A 20,137-nucleotide genomic window follows, 5' to 3' on the forward strand; every position below is an offset into this window, starting at 1 on the left:
TATTCACATACTTACATGTTAATGAAAGCATTTTGGACACTGCCATATGCAAGTTGCTGGAGGTGTCAATGAAATGTTAAAGATACCCCCAGTTTTAACGCATATCACAGTGCGATCTGACATTTCACACAGGATCGGAGCACACAAGTTTGAACGACTGTGCGATCCTATCCTGATGCGGCTGAATAAATGCATCATGTGCGACTTTTGTGCGAGTGCAGTGCGAATTGAGCCATACAAACTGTATAGCTGATTTTCGCATGAACATCTGATCGCATGTAATAAAGGAGCAGTGCGCTACGATATTACATGCCATCAGATGTGCAGTGTGAATTGAGACATACACTTTGTATGGCTACATTCGCACTGAACACGCATACAAGTCGCACATGACCCTTTATTTCTGATGTATCTGGATTGGATCGCACAGTGCTTAACACTTGTGGAATACAATCCTGTGGAAAAAGTAAGTGGCGGGTCACCCTTATGCAATGCTGGAAGGCTGCAAAGTCGCAGACTTCCCGCATCGCATAAGTGTGACTCAACACTCAAGGTACTAGCAGTCCTAGGATTCAATATGGCATTGATATTGCCAGTAGCAATCAGTGTAGGGAGATCAGTGTAATCTATAGTGTATTGCTTGTTCGTTGCTCTAGTTCACTTTCCATTACCTGTATATATATAACACTTTGAGATGAACAATGATCAAGTTTCACATAACACTGACATATCCTAACATTGGTGGGCAGTGAGAAGGATGTCATAAATGAACACAACATAACAGGTGTAGGTACTTTGTTAATACCCTAATGTATTATCTGAAATATATAGTATGGGCAACTTCTGGACAATGAACACCAATATAAGGTGACATTAGATGAACCTTGGGTGTGACCTAGTTCTCAATGTGACAGGGTTTGTGTACATTTTGTGGGGTGCAGAAGGCCCTTGTATTTACACCACTGGCTAAAAAATAACACATGGCCATCATCACTTTGGATCAGCTGGTGAGAGACTACAGTCAAGAAACACACTGATGAATGTATTAACCCTTCCAAAGTCACACATATATAACACATGATTAACCCAAATAATTGTGTTTGGCATATGTGCCCAAATGATTATAATCCACAATACAGAATCATTGCAATTTTTGTTTAATGTGTTGAAAAATAATATATCTCTGACATTTATCTTGTGTGTCCAATCTTTAACAAGATTAATGTGTTTGTGACAGTGATTGCTGCCAGGACACAGCTCCTCTCCCCACGAAATAGTCCAGATATTCCTGGCGGATCTGACGGGCCCTGTGTGATGCCAATGCTGACCGTCCAACTTCCATTGACGTCATGGACTCCACTTGGTTAGAAGGTTGGGCCTCTCCACTTGTACCTGGCATAGCAGGGTCAGTATCCAGTTGCTGCAAGACATAATTTTGTGCATTCCTGCGTAGGAAGTTGTGCAAAATGCAGCAACACAAGACCACATTATCCACTTTGTACAGTGCCAGGTTTATGGACGTCAGGAATATCCGGAACCGGTTGGCCATTATCCCGAAGGCATTCTCCACAACTCTGCGAGCTCTGGACAACCGGTAGTTGTAAATCCTTTGGTCTGGGGTGAGGTTCCTCTGAGGGTAGGGCTTCATGAGATGCTCCCCAAGCGCAAAAGCCTCATCTGCGATAAACACAAAGCTCATACCCTCAACAGTTTGCTCCCTGGATGGCAGGTTCAGAGTGCCGTTCTTTAGACGACGAGCGAACTCCGTCTGATCAATAACTCCCCCATCCGAATTGCGGCCATTTTTGCCAATATCCAAAAAAATAAACTCATAGTTTGCATTAACTATGGCTAGCATGACTATACTAAAAAAACCTTTATAATTATAATAAAATGTGCCGGAATTCGGAGGGGGGACAATGCGGACGTGCTTCCCATCAATAGCACCCCCACAATTGGGAAAATTCCACTTCTCCAGAAATTGATCAGAAATCTCCAGCCATTGCTCTGCGTTTGAAGGAAACTGTGGGGAAAAAATAAAAAAAAAAAAAAAAAAATTAGTGCTTGAGCACATCACATTATTAATTACACACACAGTTGTCTGTTAAATGCTTATGCAACTTGCTAAAAAAATATACAACAGGAAGGCAAAGGTTTGGATATGGGGATGTAACATCTACATACATTTATTTTCAACCTCCTATTGTTCTTATATTGTAAAGGGCCATACACACTAGAAGATTCTCTGAAGACTTTTTCGTGCAGATTTAACTTTTCTATGTAGTGCAAGGGCCTACCAGATTGCATAGGATTTGAAAGTGTTTGTTGGACCTCATATTATTTGGTTTTGGTAAATCGGAAGGATAAATTGTTCTGACAATCTTCTAGTGTGTATGGCCCATTATACTCACCAGCTAGAGCTGAGATTTACAAACTACGGCCCTCCAGCTGTTGCAGAACTACACATCCCATGAGGCCTTGTAATTCTCTCACATTCACAGACATGACTAGGCATGATGGAAATTGAAGTTCGTGAACAACTGGTGGGCCATAGTTTGAAGACCTCTGAACTTGAGCTTTGGTATATGCTGACTTTGAGATTTAGCATGTGGGTGGGGGGATGGGTAAGTAAAACTGGGCATTTATACATCAATTAGGGCTTGTGGTCAGTGAAGGTTTTAACATCATTACATAAACATACAGAATCATAGGTGGGAATGGATGGACTGATGTATTTTAGATAAATCATTAACTAGGTACTAAAACATTGGCCAAGGAATAATTGTTTGAGGGAAAGCAATAAAATGACCCAAATTCAAAATACTGTTAACAGGCAATGCGTTTAGGGACACATAGGAGAGAATGGTGGGGTGGTTAGTGGGTAATTTTACAAATGGTTAAAGATAATCTACATCTTTACTACTATGTGCATGCGGACAGAGGGTAGTTTACAAATAATGGCCTGTGTCAATTGCTGTACATCCAAAAACATCATAATTCAGGTGAAACTAGTAATACATGTAATGTAAAAAATAAAACATACCTTGATATAGTCCTTCTGCAAGACCTTGATGATGGCAGAGCAGGTCTCAGGGATGATGACTCCAAGTGCTTGGGGGGAGATGCCTGTGGTGAACTTCAGATCCTGCAGGCTTCTCCCTGTTGCAAGATACCTCAACGTCGCAATTAACCTTTGCTCAGGAGTAATTGCAAGCCGCATACAAGTATCCTGCTTCAGAATATAGGGGGACACCAGGGCAAGAAGACGGTAAAAGATGGGATCCGTCATCCTCAAATAATTCCTGAAGTCATCAGGATTATTTTCCTGGAGCTCCCTCAGCAAGGACATATGAGAAAATTGATCACGGTTAAGCAACCAATTTTTCGTCCAGGAGGTCCGCTTCTTCTTCCTATTGCTCGTACGTCGTCTCAGAGCCAAAACTCCAACACTAACGACAGCAACGGACGAATTCACGGTCGCCATAATAAATTCTCGAACGATGTCTCGGAAAATAGCGAAATGTCGTCAACCAAACAAATGCTACCGAAATCAGCGCGAGATGCCCAGAAGGGTCACGGCCAAACACTCACTTCCTCTTTTGTAGCGGCGAACGTGCGTGGAACGTACTGACGTCATTTTCTGTCGGAAGACAAATGTCCTGGGCAAGTTTGGAGCACTTTTCAACAGACAAACAACAAACACACCAGCCGCGAACATTTGTAGGACGTTCCGTCGGCCGACGATCGGTACGTGTGTACGGGGCTTCAGCCACAGTGATCTTTGGGTTCTTCTTTACCTCTCTCACCAAGGCTCTTCTCCCCCGATAGCTCAGTTTGGCCGGACGGCCAGCTCTAGGAAGGGTTCTGGTCGTCCCAAACGTCTTCCATTTGAGGATTATGGAGGCCACTGTGCTCTTAGGAACCTTAAGTGCAGCAGAAATCTTTTTGTAACCTTGGCCAGATCTGTGCCTTGCCACAATTCTGTCTCTGAGCTCTTCAGGCAGTTTCTTTGACCTCATGATTCTCATTTGCTCTGACATGCATTGTGATCTGGAAGGTCTTATATAGACAGGTGTGTGGCTTTCCTAATCAAGTCCAATCAGTATAATCAAACACAGCTGGACTCAAATGAAGGTGTAGAACGATCTCAAGGATGATCAGAAGAAATGGAAAGCACCTGAGTTAAATATATGAGTGTCACAGCAAAGGGTCTGAATACTTAGGACCATGTGATATTTCAGTTTTTCTTTTTTAATAAATCTGCAACAATGTCAACAATTCTGTGTTTTTCCTTCAATATGGGGAGCTGTGTGTACATTCATGAGGAAGAAGAATGAACTTAAATGATTTTAGCAAATGGCTGCAATATAACAAAGAGTGAAAAATTTAAGGGGGTCTGAATACTTTCCGTACCCACTGTATAAGTATGTATAGTACAGTGGTGGACATCACCCTCAGATAAAAGCAAACAATGCAGGGGTGTACTCTGGGCTAGTAGATGATAACAGTCCAGTGGAAGAGGCACTCGTGAGTCTTGTATTGAAGCAACATAAATAGATTTATTAGTCAACGTTTGCTTCATTAAAAATACCTGCGTACCTGCCAATGCCCCTTCCACTGGAAAGTATATAAATATATATATTCCAGTGGAAGTGGCACTTGCTGGTACGCACATATTGTATTGAAGCAACAAGTGGTGCCTTGTCAAAACTTCCAACCCAAATTTCATAACAGTTAGGAAGCTGTGTAAAATCTACATAAAAATAGAATGAAATGATTTACAAATTACAACGATTTAAAAATCCCATAAATCTATATTTTATTCTTAATAGAAAATAGAAAACATATTAAATGTTTACATTAAGAAAATGTAAAATTTTTAGAAAAAAAATAAGGTAATTTTGAAATTTATGGCAGCAATAGGTCTCAAAAAGTTAGGACAGGGCAACCAAAATCTGGCAAAGTACAACCCCAATTTCCAAAAAGTTGGGACGGGGCCATGTTTACCACAATGTAGCATCCCGTCTTCTTTTAACAACACTCTGCTTAACACACGTCTGGGCCTGAGGCGACCAGTTGCTGACGTTTTGGGAGAGGAATGTTGTCCCGTTCTTGCCTGGTTTAGAAATTCTAACTACTCAACAGTCCTGGGTCTTGTCCTATTTTTCATTTCAAAATGTGCCAAATATTTTCAATTGGTAAAAGGTATGGACTGCAGACAGGCCAATTAAGCACCTGCACTCTTCCACTACAAAGCCATGCTGTTGTTATAGATGCAGGGTGTGGGTTAGCAGTGCTGAAATATGCAAGGCCTTACCTCAAAATGACATTGTCTGGAAGGTGCATATGTTGCTCTAAAAACCTGGATATATCTTTCAGCACCGATGGTGCCTTTCCAGATGTACAAGCTGCCCATTCCATATGCACTAATGTACCCCCATACCATCAGAGATGCAGGTTTTTGAACTGAGCGCTGATAACAAGCTGTAAGGTTCCTCTCCTCTTTAATCTGGAGGATGCGGTGCCCATGGTTGCCAAAAAGAAGGGCAAATTTTGTTTTGTCTAACAGTTTCCCCCTTGGCCCAGAGAAGACAGTGGCGTTCTGACTCTCTAAGATGCCCTTTTTATACTCAGTCATGTTACTGACCTGTTGCCAATTAACCTAATTAGTTGCAAAATGTTCTTCCAGCTCTTCCTTTTTAGTACCACTTACTTTGCCAGCTTTTTGTTGCCCTATCCCAACTTTGTACTGTAAATAAAGTATGGGTTTATGAGATGTGCAAATCGTTGCATTCTGTTTAATGTAGATTTTATACAGCTTTAAGACCTTTTTGGAACTGGGGTTGTCTATCTATCTATCTATCTATCTATCTATCTATCTATCTATCTATCTATCTATCTATCTATCTATCTATCTATCTATCTATCTATCTATCTATCTATCTATCTATCTATCTATCTATCTATCTATCTATCTATCTATCTATCTATCTATCTATCCTGTATAAAACAGACAAACAAACACTATCTATCCTGTATATATATCAGGAGACATGTATACTATAGCATTCTTCAGCAAAAAAAGTATTATAAGTGAGTGGCATACAGCACGACTAATAACACAAATGATCATAACAAAGAAGTAAAACATAATTACTAAACTGTATAACTTGCTTAACAAGTCTGATGTGGAGATAACTTCATTCTTGTGGTTAGAAGTGATGACATTTCTTAGAATCAAGGCCAAGGCTGTGTGTGACATCTCGCTAGACGTGACTTCACTGACGCAGGAAGTAATTATGACGTTCCAGTAATTATGTTTACTGGATGATGTGTGATTGCTGGGCACATGCTGGAGAGAGATGACTGGGCGAGTGCGGAAAGAGGGACTGGACAGTATCAGTATGTCCTCTGTGTTCTATGTCCACACTTCAACCACCCACCTCCACACCTCGTGTCAGCCTGACTCCAGGGGATCAGCACATATACAGTACACAGCATTTCACAAGGCAGGAAAATAAGCAAAATTTAGAATAACGATAATAGACCCACCAAATAAACTGTCCCAATGTATTGGAATAAAGATACTGGGCTCCATACACAGAACTAGATCACATGCAGTATTTAGGTGTTTTCCCAAATACTGCATGTGATATTTAAGGAACCGGTAGCCGCCTGCATCCTTAACAATCAGTGGCCACCCCCTGTTAAAGAGGGGGTGGCCACCGCATCCTCAACAGCCGATGAGCCATCAGCTGTCAGCGAGGAATGTAAAAAAATAAATAAAAAATGTTTATTATATAAGTTAAGAAAAAAACGTCATGGCCCCCACTCCACTCTACACCAGGCCATTCAGATCTTGTCAGGATTTCGAGGGGAACTCCCACACTAAAGTGTAAAAAAAAAAAACATGGTGTAAGGCCCCCCAAATCTATACCAGACCCTTATCCGAGCACGCAGCCTGGCAGGCCAGGAAGGGGAGGGGACGAGTGAGCACCCCCCCCCCACTCTGAACCATACCAGGCCACAGGCCCTCAACATGGGGGTGTGCTTTGGGGCAGGGGGGCTCTTCCCCACAACCCTGGCCAATGGCTGTGGGGGTCTGCAGGCGAGGAGCTTATAGGATCCGGGAAGCCCCCAGATCCCTGCTACCCCATGTCAATGAGTATGTACCATAGTACCCCATAGTCTTTTTTTACACTACACATTTTTTTTTTTTATTAATGAGTAGGGGTGCTATGTACTCCATACTCATTCACATGGGGGGGGGGGGGACCTGGCAGGCTGCATGCTCAGATAAGAAAAGAATTCAGACAATAAAAATTATGATTGGGTTCCCCCAATCAATACCAGGCCCTTCGGGTCTGGTATGGATCTTTAGGGGGGGCGTTTTTTTTTACACTTTAGCGTGGGGGCCTGGTATGGATTGGGGGGTACCCCACACTTTATTTTTCCATAATTTTTATTGCCGGATTTTTTTTTTTTTTTACATTAAGCTGTCGGTGGGGAGTCCTGCTCCTTAACAACCATGACAGTTACTGGGTGGTAAGGATGCCTGCGGCCGCCTGCTCCTTAGGAACCAGCTAGTGACAGCCTGTGGTAAGGACACCAGCTACTGCTGGCGGTAAATTACCACAGGCTTTCACTACTATAACACCACATGACTTAATAAAATAACTAATTCAGTATTTTAGTAGCATTTTTTTAGTGAATGCTAAAAAACTTTTTGAAAAATGCTATGTGGTATCTTACTGCATTCTCGGATGCAGTAAAGATACCGCTTTGTGAATGGAGCTCACTGACTCTTCGGGTCCAAACAGACCTATTTAATGGCTCACCCTAATGAAGAGGTAAGTTTGTACCCTGAAAGGTCAGTCCTTGGACTTCAATATCTTTATACCCGTGTCCTGTCTCCTCCTGGTTGGGTGTTATTTTCTTTTCTTTGTAATAAGTGTTGTTTGTACTTTGTACTACACATCTTGCCACAGTGCTGTGTTTAAAGCTGAAGTTTAGGTATGGCAATTTTTACATAGTTACATAAGACCAACTTGGACCAATGTAATTATGTATGTGCCATACCTGTGGGATCCCTGTGGAAGCTGTAAATCACTGTAGTAGACACCACTACTCCAGTGATCTCACTTGCTTCTGGTCCCATGCTGAGCAGCTGCCCTGCTGCATTGTGAACACAGGGAGTTGCTCAGTCAGCACTGATATCATTTGGGGAACACTTTGCATTTTCTCAATTGACTGGACAAGGTGGAGAGGTGTGGTAATGACATCTCAATCTCCACCCCATTCGATCAGAGAACATTTTGCATTCATGGAGAAAATGCAAAGTGTTCCCTGAATGGGACCCGTGCCGAGCCCCATTTTGTATTCAGTAGGCAGCAGAGCAGCCTCTTGGCACAGGACCCGGAAGATAGCATCAATTACTGTAGTAGCTGGGCCTACCAGTGATCTCCAGCTTCTTGGGGACTCTCACAGGTATGGCACATGCTTACTTACATTGGTCCAAGCTGGACAACTGTAACTATGTAAAAATTGCCATACCTGGAATTCAGGTTTAATTTTCTTTTTTTTTCATCTCCGCAGCTTTTACTATTATCTTGTGTCACATTATTAGCTTTTTATGTACAATCTGAAATGTTGTTTGTACAACATTTTAGATACAATATGACACTAGTACATATTATAATTGTTGCTTGGATACATATAAAGAAAGTATGTGTAGGATGGTTGCCTACAATAAGTGTTTTTGCCTAGTAAGGTAGTTAGCCTGCCCAGGCTGAGAAGGGGTTAACTGGGTTTGGACACCTTTCCCGGGCTTTTTGGGCCCTGCTATCCTTCCCTGTTCATATTTATTGAGGGGGGAGGCGGAATCCAGGGCTCTCGAGCCGCTGCGGCACATGGGATCCTGTGAAAGGGCTTCTGCACTATGTAGTCCCACAGAACACCAGAACATTGGAGCACCTGCCAAGCTTTTGGAGGACACAAACTGTGGGCTTACACCTTCTAAGGTATGTCGGGGCAGTCTCAGCTAGTTTCAGTAGGTAGGGATGGAACGGCATTTTAGTTGTTTGCATATTGCCACAAGAAAAGTTTCAGTTAGGCCTAGGTTCACACTGAATGCAGGTTTGAAATCATTCGAGTTCAGCTGAACTCGCGCGATTTCAAACCACCATTTTAGTCTGACTTCGGGGGCAATTTGAGAGACATCTGTGCAGGTTCATGCACAGATGTCTATTGAAATCGCCCCCGAAGTCGCCAATAGTACTGCAGGAACTACTTTTGGAAATCGGTGTGGCGCCGCAAAGTCTGTGTCGCACCAATTCAGACGATGCCATTGCTGGCAAAAGGCTACGATTTGGCATGTGATTTGTCATGTCAAATCGCATGTCAAATCAGCCGAATGTGAACGGGGGCTCAAGGCTTTAAAAATGCTCTAAGCCTGGTCTGAAGTTACTCAATTGATGCATAATACAAGGACTGTAAAGCACACATGGGGTACAAAGCAAGGTCACTATGAAGGGTTAACTTGCCAGGAGAGTTGGAGTTGAAGAGCAGTTGCCATGGGTAACCAAGAACTGTTGGAAAATGTATAGCAGAACCATTTTAATGAGAGAGGTATTTAAACCCCATTAGCAGGGAGCCTAAAGGAACTGTATGTGTTCTAATTTATACCACACTGTTTGTTTTGCATGTTAACAAGTAGTTAACCCTTGTAAGTGCTTGCACAGCCCTACTGCAAGGAGGAATGTTCAGATTCCCCCGAGCTGGGCTTTAATACTTCTATGAATTTTCATTTTATTTGCAATTCATGCACTACACCACTGGGGGGAGTTCTTTTCTAAATTATAGTTAAACTTTTCAATCACTCAAATTTTTGTAGCTGGAAACTCCAGCAAATCTGAAGCTGAATAGAAAGCTTCTTCAGATCATTTGTGTTATACCACAGAAGAGAGTTTAGTCCATCACCGGTGTATCTGAAAAAAAAACTGAACTCCAATAAGGCCATCTTGCCCTTCAGCATCTTAGAGAGATAGTTATACATATAATGTTTGGATTCTCCTGCATTAAAGCAGATCTTCTGTGATAAAGTAACACACGTCCACCTACCTAGAGACTTACATGTTGCTTCAATACACAAAATGGTCACTGCCCCCACCTATAACTGGCCTTTGCAGCAAGGAGCACTGGAAGGGCGACATATGTCAAATAAAACCAAAGAATTTCCAAGCTCAACTTACCGACCAGCCCAGAACCCACCGAATTGACCTGTCTAACAGTATGTGTTAAAAACGGGTTTAGTCTGCACACATTCACGCATGTATTTGCAAATGTGTGCAGACTAAACCCTTGTTTTTAACGCCTATTGTTAGACAGGTCAATTCGGTTGAGCGCAGTCTGATCAGTAAGTTGAGCTTGGAAAATTTTTGGTTTTATTTTACATGCAGCTTCAGATATGCCTTAAAAAATCTAATTGGAAAGTCTCTGCGAAATCTGCATGTCAATTGGTTTGCTAAGGTACTAAACTTCTGGGCTGAACCAGAGATATCTAAAGGTGGATGGCTAACTTAAGTGGTGTGATGATGTCCATTTATCATCCAGCAAGCAAACCGGTGACACAGGAAGCTGAAAAGCTGCAATGGGGAATGAAGGTGTCACAACACTTCGGGTTATGCAGACTTGCTGGCATCTGAACAGGTAATGTATGTGTTTTAGACCCCACATACACTGGCCGTTTTGGCCTGGTGCCGGAGGGTTTGGCGTTTAGATGTGAGTGGAAGATACAGTTGCATCGTCCAGCCTCTATGCTGGCAGCCTGTCAAACTCTTTAACTTTCAGCCGGCTGCCTTTTGTGCTGTCAGGAGACGTTGGTCTTCATCAAGGCTTACCATGGGTCCCTAGTGCATTCTGTCATGTATTAACCACTTCAGGTCCACCCTATAGTAATTTTACTGCTACGGGGTGGCACCTGTGCGCCAGATCACATATATACACATGATCCGACTGTTCCGGGTAGGGGGCTTACATGCGCGCCTCCGGCGGCTAGCTTCCACTGTGATTACACACAGGCAGATCGCTGTTCAGACAGGAGGGAAGGGATGGAATATATGTCCCTGCAAAGCAGGGAATAAGTTCTCTCTCTTCCCCTAGTAAAGGCACCTCACACAGTGTAGTAAAACACTGGCTAGACATGCAGTTAACCCTTTGATTGCCCAGATGTTTAACCTATTCCCAGCCAGTGTCATTAGAACAGTAACCGTGTATATTTTTTAGCACTGATCACTGTATTAGTGTCACTGGCCCACAAAAAGTGTCAATTAGTGTCAGAATGCTCGCTGCAATATTGCAATCCTGCTATAAGTCGCTGATTGCCTCCATTACTAGTAAAAAGATTTTAAAAATATATACCTATAGTTTGTAGATGCTATCATTTTTGCTTAAACCAAGCAATATACAATTATGGGGATTTTTTTTACTGAAAATATGTAGCAGAATACATATTGGCCTTCATTTTTTTGAAGAAACTACATTTTTTAAATTTTGTTATTGGATATGTTTTATAGCAGAAAGTAAAAAATATTGTTATTTTTTTCAAAATAGTTGTTTCTTTTTTTGTATATAGCGCAAAAAATAAAAACTGCAGAGGTGACCAAATATCAAAAGAAAGCTCCATTTGTGGGGAAAAAGGACATTAATTTTATTTGGATACAGCGTCGCACAACCGCCACGATTGTCATTTAAAGTAATGCAGTGCCGGATTGCAAAAAATGGCCTGGTCAGGAAGGGAGATAAATGTTTCGGAGGTCAAGTGGTTAACATCATCTGCTCAAGCCCTGAAGGAGGGGGGGGGGGGCCTTTTTAACCCCGGAACGCTTTGGCTGTATTTGATGCTCTTAACCATTAAATGTTTCAAAAATTCTTTCAAATGACGTGTACTTTTCTACCAGGCGCTCCTCAGTACAACAAACTCTATTAGAGGCTGATAGCTGTGCGGCTGGATGGGGCTGGATGGTGCACTGAGCGGTACATGCATTTAGTGCCATTTGCACCCAGGAATGAATGCCTGGAACACAAGCAGACAGCACTCTGGGCAATTGTTACTGGGCACATGCTGCACTAAATGTAAATACCAATCGGTGCACCGTCCAGCCCCATCCAGCCACAGCAGCTGTCAGCCTCTTGTAGCGCAAGACAGCTGTCGGCATCAAGGTTGGACAATGCACCTGTGCCTTCTGTCTGTACCTAAACGCCGGAGCCTCATGCATCAGGGCTAAACACACAGTATGCATAGGGCCTATACTTTGTATTTACCTATTTGGCAGGAGTTCTGCTTTAGCACATACAAATCACTTTCCACTTGTAGTCATAGTGCCAACACCAGTTATTCTGACATGAGTGCTGCTTTGTACCTATATATTGCACTGATGGCTCAATGCCATGTCCAAGGTTGTTTGTGCTGCTAGGAGAGAGACGTGGGCTCCTACAACCCTAGTGACCTCCTTAGCAGCCGTCACGCTGTGGGCAGTAGGTGCGATCTCTGTGTCTAGTGTGCTTCATGTGGTTCCATATGTAGGAAATACAGAAAGGTGAGGCAGACTAAATAAGACATCCTGTGCGCTGTGGTTTACATCTCTGTATAGAGGAAGCTGCTCATTTCATAAGGCATTGCTGCACTGAATAATGAGAGTCACTGGCTATGCAGGAAGATCTGTTCACATTTATAGGAATTCAGCTAAAAGCAGTGTACAGGCAGATGGGTTTAAAGGGCCAATAAACACGAATGACGTCCGTTTCATAAACTGCTTTATGCAAAGGAATTTTAAATAACCTATAGGATTAAACCTATTAGAGAAAACCCATACAGAGTAGGCACGAAGGCTGTCTTTGCTGATCTCCCCCGTCTGATAATACGAGTCACTGCCTCACTGAATCATTAGGCAGACCAGTATTTCAGATGTCACTCTGATTTTCCTGATTTGGGTGTTTGTTCTTTATCAGTGTCTCTTAGATTATTAAAGCCAGAGAAAGCCAGGTAATTAGCATTTCAGAAATGAGTATAGCAAAGACAGCCTCTATATTCATTCTAGTACAGGTATAGCAACCTTCTAGTTGGGTTTTAGGATGTTAAACAAGTTTAGTTTGGCTTCTTTCAGCCAGTGGAGCAGTGGTTGATTACTTTAGCCTGCTCAGTGTTTCACAGGCTGATGATCTGATTATTTCTCCCTGCATTCTAGAGGGTTCTGGAATTGCACTGTGAGGAAAGACAGAAGGGCAAGGGGGACCCAGTCAGTCCATGGGAAGATGTGTCCAGTAGGTGGCTGGAAAGCCCATAAATAGTTTGGTGTCTGGATCAGTAGTTATGTTGGTCCTGCAGGAGCAGCCGCCGCCCTTTTGGGCAGTCTGCTGGAACGTTGTTGAAGGGTCATCGAGGTTCCAGCTGCAGCTTAGCTGGGGGGGCTATTTCAAAGCCTGGGCTGGAATTTTGGTCTGGACAGCTCATTGAAGAGTACCCAATGGAAATGGAGGAGGGTGTCTAGCTGTCCTGTGGTGCTGTGAATTTGTTTCTCCCTCACTGAAGAGGGACCAGCTCACTATAGTGACTCCTTTGGAGGAGAGAGGTTGTGCTACACATGTAAACTTTTAGGCCTCATTCACATGGGCATTAAAACAGGTATTTGCATCATATTAAAATAGCCTTCCAAAAATTTTGTTAAACAAATGCTAGCTCCTTACATAAATAATGAATGGTTTGGTACACACATTACGTTGCTTTGTGTTGATTTTGATTCTGCATACAATGTTTGGCAGGTGATGCAACTTGCAAAGCCTGTGAAATGCCCCTTTTTTCTGGTAGAGAATATTGTAAGTTGCAATGATTACTATTACCAACGTGCTATCATCTTTTTTTCTGGAGTGAACATACACTGATAGATGTATACAGTGCAGGTGGACGAATCCCACTCTGGCCTACTGTAGTCTGACAGCCGGGGGTGGCAGCTGTCAGAATTCCCAAACAGGAGCTGCTTCTGATTAGATGCAACCACTGTTCAGCCAACACATTTCCGCCCGACTTTTTACTCCTTAAATGTAGGGCAGGAGGGGCCTGCTTTGCTGGCCAAGGGGCATAAAGGAATGAATGAGAAATGTTAAAAAGGGGGAATATGCCACTTATTTTTGGAAACCTTTACAAATCTGTATATGAAATGCAGTAATCAAAATACGGAACACTAAGGCTGGGAGCAAACCTGTGCGATGCGGTAATACACAGACAATGACATGCAATATGTCATGTGTTAACAGGTATTGGGTAACAGCAGCCTTTTCTTTTTCAATACATTACCACAGTGCACCAGCACAGCCAAAAACTTCACCTCACTCTTTTTAAGCTTTATGTGCACTACAGCTACTAAACCTGAGTTTAGACGCTTTTGGCGGGTTTTTTTTTTTTTCTCAACTCCCTAAAAGCCACTGTGCACTTTGCAAGGTGCAGTTGCTCCAGAGCTTAGTAAATGAGCAGAAGCTCTGCTGACTTCTGTCATCCAATCATGTGCAAGCAAAAATGCAGTTATTTTTGTTTTTCTGGCACGTGATTGGGTATTTTGTGCAAAGTGGACCTTTACCTCATTTACTAAATTTTAGAGCAACTGCACTTGCAGAGTGCAATTGCACTTTGCAAAGTGCACAGTCTATTTGGCTTTAGTAAATCATCCCCTATGTGTCAATGTACACTGCTTTTACCAGAGTTTAGGAGCTTCTGCAATTAGGGGAGCCTCAACCTCCCTCTCCTGAACGCAGAAGAATCGGGTTCCACGATTTTGCTACGTTTTTACGCAGCCGATGGTCAAAGTAGGCTGTACATACATGAAGCCTTAATACAATGCATGTCAATGAACAGTAATGTCTTCTGTTCTCCATTGCTGCTTGTTGAAATACAGGTGCACTGCCATTAAAAATGAATAGCCACAATGTACTAAAATGTGCATAGGGCACCACTGCATTGGTAAAGTGTGATCTGGGCCTAAGACAGTCATGTTAAAAATGGCTTTTAATTGTTGCAGTAATAGTGCAAATTGTGTCCTTGCTGAAAGTTTCCTTTAAGGCCCTGTTCACACCTGGCAGTTTTTCAGCTTGTAAAAAGCTCATCTCTAAAGTCTCAAAATGCCCAACAAGCAAAATCCCATTCATTTCAATGGCCCCTGTTCACATATGAACGTTTTGTCACCCGAAGCAAAACACCTGAAGCTCAAAAAAGTACATGACCTTCTTTTTTTTGTTAGATGTCAATGCCTGCCTCCAAACACCAGCAAAAAATGCCTGAAAAAAGCCAGAAAAAAACGCCCGAAAAAAGCCCGAAAAAAAAACACCTGAAAAAAGCCATAAAAAACACCCGAAAAAAGCCCAAAAACCTGAAAAAAGCCCAAAAAAATGCCAGAAAACAATACGCTCAGGTGAATGGAGTCTAAAGGCTTCATACACATGCCCATAAAAATGTTACTGATGTTATTACATATGTGTTTTCTGGGAGAAAAATTCCTGCGTAATGTCAGTCAGTAAAATACTTGGGTATATATGTGAAAGACACCTATGTGTACATCATTTTTCTTTTCAAATATTTTTATTTAAAGAACCAAAGACAGTGGGTAGACAGTGATAGTCATTACAAATAGTTTCAAACAAAAGTGTGAAGGCATCAAATCACAGTAACATAAATAAGTAAGCCAATAGAACACAAGGCATGGAACAATAGCATGGACTATAATGCACAAGCCATAAAAGAAGAACGTTAGCGATAGGCAAATAAGGCAAAGAGCATTTAATGACCCATGTACGGAATATTATTTCAGTCATCCATCCCAGCTGTCTCTTCCAAGTTTTGCAGTTTATAATAGAGGGGAGAGGGTAAAGAAGAGAAGTACCAAAAAGAGAAGGTATGAGAAAGAGCAGGAAAGAGAAAGGGAGAGGAGGAGAATGGCAGAAGGAGAGAGAGAGGAAAAAAAAGGGGGGGGGAAGGGGCATAATTTGTTTTTATTATGCTTTATTTTTCCGCTTTGTTTAGATTTAATTTACGCATTTACAAACACAAATGCATACTTTTAAATGCGTAAGTGGGTAAATCGCATGCTCTTGTATGCAGAGTTTTTGATTCTGTGTTACAGATCTCAAAGCAGCTCATACTCATGTACCTGTGTGAATGGCTATATTAAAAACAATGCCGCTGCATTCAGATCTGTAATTTAAAAATACTTTCTTTTTTTTTTTTTTTACGGCCGTATAAATGAAAGCTGAGACTTTTTTTTAACAAACTAGGTAAAGATCATTGCTAAACTATTCAATGACAATGACAAAGCAGGAAAATTACTCATAGGAAACATCTATGCCGTATTTTATAAACATTTTCATTTTTTGGCAGATCCAAAGCCCAGCTTTCCCATAAGATCTTACTCGCTGCCATAGGTGTGCACAGCCTATTACTATAGGATGTGCTCCCCAAAGCTCAAACACACATGCCTTTCTCTGCAGCCTCAGCTGCACTGGACAGTGAATGAATAGGAAGTGCTCTGTTCTGAGCGGCTCCCTGTTCATTCACAAACTGAAGCATACTAAACACTTACTTACTTAGTAAGTAAAACACTTTTATACTATGCTTCAGCTAAAATTAAACATAGTGAGTGAGTGTGTTCACTATGTTCATTTAGAAAAGGAAGGGGCTAATAAATTACATATTGACTAGCCCCTTCCCCTGCTCTCCTTCCTAAAAGGACCCAGGGAGAGAGAAGAGGAGGGAAGACAGCAGCACTGAGGGGGGCACAACACAGGGGGAAGCCTGGGCAGTAGGGGAAACCTGCACGGCAAAGATTGATTAGGGTGTGCCTAAGGCACACCTGGCACACTCCCTGCACACATCTATGCTAGTTGCCAAGGATAAAAGGACACTTACCCTGACTTAACTAGGCACTCATGGGTCTTCAAAATATCTCTAAGGCGTATAGTGCGCAGAGGATCGCGGTCCTAAAGATTAAAATGTAAAAGTAAGATTGATCATAGATATAAGACACTTATCTGATTATCAAAAAAGGTGCAGGATGGCGAAACTTAACAAGATCTCTGATATAAGTAATGGGAAATACCACTAAAACATTTTCTAGAAAAGGAAATATCACTAATGGATGTACAATGCAGATCAATAATCCATCAATCCCATTAACAGAGATTGCAGAGCCTGTCTGGGAGGATTTTTTTAAAAAAAGAAAGTGCAGCACCAGGAAGAATTCACCATGAAGAACTTGCCAGAATAGGAACAGGTAGGAATGACACTTGACAGGGGTGCCGGGGAAAGTATCTGACTCTAAACAGAGTAAGTGTATTAAAAGTACAAGGACACAATGTTTTACTACCAATTTATACCTCCTTTATATTGTTTTAATGAGAACAAACCGTATCTTTTCACTCAGTGCCCAGTGTCAGTGGCCATCATCCCTATATATTGTATACAAGAAAAGATTCCCCTATGTATGGGACTGTGAATGCCACTGACCACTGTGTTTTGTATAAAAATATCTTTATTAAATACAAACTAAGAACCAAACAGGAAACAGTACATAAATCAATAACATAACAGGGCATTAAAAATGCATGCATATGACAGACCAAATACCGAACCAAATAGGGGCGCTAAGGTGTTCAAGGTGATCATGGAACCGGAAAACGACCCTACGCGTTTTGGGCAAGAAAGCCCTTCTTCAGGGGTCACCCAAAGCTCCAGATACAATACCTAGTATATCCTTAGCGTCTAGCCCTACGGATTGGATGGTCTGTCAGCTAAAAATGGTATTGCTACCATCAGGAGGAATGCCCAAATTCCCACAGGCCCGTTCAAGGGCTACGAAGTCCGTGAGAGCATGAAAGAAGTAATAGTATCCGCCCAGAGGGACCAGCAGGGCACCACGATGACCGGTAAGAAAATTGGCTCAGTATGGACTACTCCCATGAAGGGGGATATGTTCATATGGCAACCTGTGATGTACAAGAATAATGAGACCCCAGAGGGTCATATGTAGTACAAATAGTAGTGGTCTTGTATAGACGAAGTCAAAGTGTAAATGTATCTGTCCCTCGGCTTCCTATGGGATTGGCATCCTCTACTTGGGTGACCCCTGAAGAAGGGCTTTCTTGCCCGAAACGCGTAGGGTCGTTTTCCGGTTCCATGATCACCTTGTACACCTTAGCGCCCCTATTTGGTTCGGTATTTGGTCTGTCATATGCATGCATTTTTAATGCCCTGTTATGTTATTGATTTATGTACTGTTTCCTGTTTGGTTCTTAGTTTGTATTTAATAAAGATATTTTTATACAAAACACAGTGGTCAGTGGCATTCACAGTCCCATACATAGGGGAATCTTTTCTTATATTGTTTTAAGGTTATGTCACAAGAACCTTGAATACAGTGGCCATGGCCTGGGGGGGGGGGGCGGCAGACGGACTGGACCGGACCACACCATCCCCCCCCCCCCGGATCCACCAGCCCGCACACCCTAGCATTGCCACCTGCAAGAGATCATACACAGACCCCTTCATACCTTCATAAGATCAGAGTCATGCAGCTCGTAAGATCAGTCATGCAGCGGCGTCCTCTACTCAGTCCTCCGCGTCTCCCCGAGTCCTCCCTCCTCCTCCTCCTACATGGCCAATGGTATGGGTTCGCCTTTCGGCCAATTGGGAAACGGGTCTCGGACCCGCTTCCTGATTGGCCAGGAGGAGGATCTGTGTGACAATAGTGAATATTCATTCGCTATTGTCACACAAATGGGTGGGCTCGGGGCGCAGTGCTCTGCGCCCCGAGCCCACCCTTTTCTGTAGCCTATTAGAGCCTCTGGCTCTCATCACGTGCTTCAGAAAAAAAACAAAAAACCCATTGAACTCCATGCTAATCTACATGCGGGGCACCGGACGCATGGATGGGGGATCGGCGCCCCTGCGCCCCCAATGCACCAGCCGCCACTGCTTGAATAACCGATTCATAATCTCTCAGGTCAAAGCAAATCTGTGTTTTGCTTGGACTAATCAAAGCTACAGGTATAGCTTATAGAAGACACCATTAGGAAGTAATACTTAAAGTGGTTGAAATATGAACAAAGCATATCCCACAATATTGTGTACTTGTCTCAGTTCAGAGCACTAAGTGTCATTTCTGTCCGCTGTCTTGTTCCTCCACTATCAGCATGAGTCACTTCTGAAGATAATGTAGTTGCATCAAGTCTGCTGCTAGAGAGCAAGAGGACTTAATTACTCCAAAGAAGTAGCAGTATGGTTAGAGCAGCGTGTCTGCCTCCACAAATTCCCTGGTGGGGCCAAGTGAGAGTTGTCCTCATCAACTGTAAATAGTTCAAGTTGGAGTATCCCACTATTCCCTTCTCCCATCCAAGTTCCACAATAAATACCAAAAACCAAATCCCCTGGACTGCTTATTGAGTAATGAGCCACTGGGAGTAAGGATGGATGAGTGAACGGTCCCTAAGTGACTGTCTGCAGGTCATCAGAGGAGGCCCAAAAAGTTATTATACAGCAAGCCCTTGGAGACAGTGATACATTTGTACTTTGTACAAGCTGTACTTTGTATTTGGCAACAACAGGCTTCTTCTTGGTAGCAGACGCCAAATTAAATATACTGTATACTTACCTTCTCCACATTCCCCCATTGCCCTGATCCACCTACCACTGGGTATATGGAAACACATGATGGACCTCGCTGCTTCCTGCAGTGATTGGTACCTGATCAACTGTGACATGAGAATGAGTAAGGTATGCAGACACTTGCACAGGACTGTTCTGGTGCATGCTGAGTGGTTTGGGATGGCAGGGTAGCTTTGGAAAGGTAAAGTGACCCTGTTAAGTCTCTAAAAAAAATATCTAATGGCAGGTGCTTGTTATAGAGGAGATAGTACTCATCTCTCGGAAATGTTTGTTAGCTCCCTTCCTTCTGCTCAAGCACTGCAGCTTCCATAAGAACCCTTTTACACAGAGGAGTTTTTCAAGCGCTTTGGCATTAAAAAAGGCACCTGAAAAGCTCAAGAAAAATGCTTCCTATTAAACTCAATGAATGCTTTCACACTGGGGCGGTGCGCAGGC

General features: G+C 42.6%; 1 protein-coding gene across 1 annotated transcript in view; it reads right to left on the bottom strand.

Annotated features, from left to right (window-relative positions):
• PLEKHA2 (pleckstrin homology domain containing A2) overlaps positions 1 to 20,137 on the bottom strand; it is a 161,627-nt gene that overhangs the window by 17,718 nt on the left and 123,772 nt on the right. The window contains exon 9 of the mRNA XM_082255228.1: positions 16,949 to 17,019. Coding sequence (XP_082111354.1) covers positions 16,949 to 17,019 — 71 coding nt within the window. The remainder of the gene's footprint in view (positions 1 to 16,948; positions 17,020 to 20,137) is intronic.

This window comes from Pelophylax lessonae (genome assembly GCF_965119305.1).
Source record: "Pelophylax lessonae genome assembly, chromosome: 4".
NCBI lineage: Eukaryota > Metazoa > Chordata > Amphibia > Anura > Ranidae > Pelophylax > Pelophylax lessonae.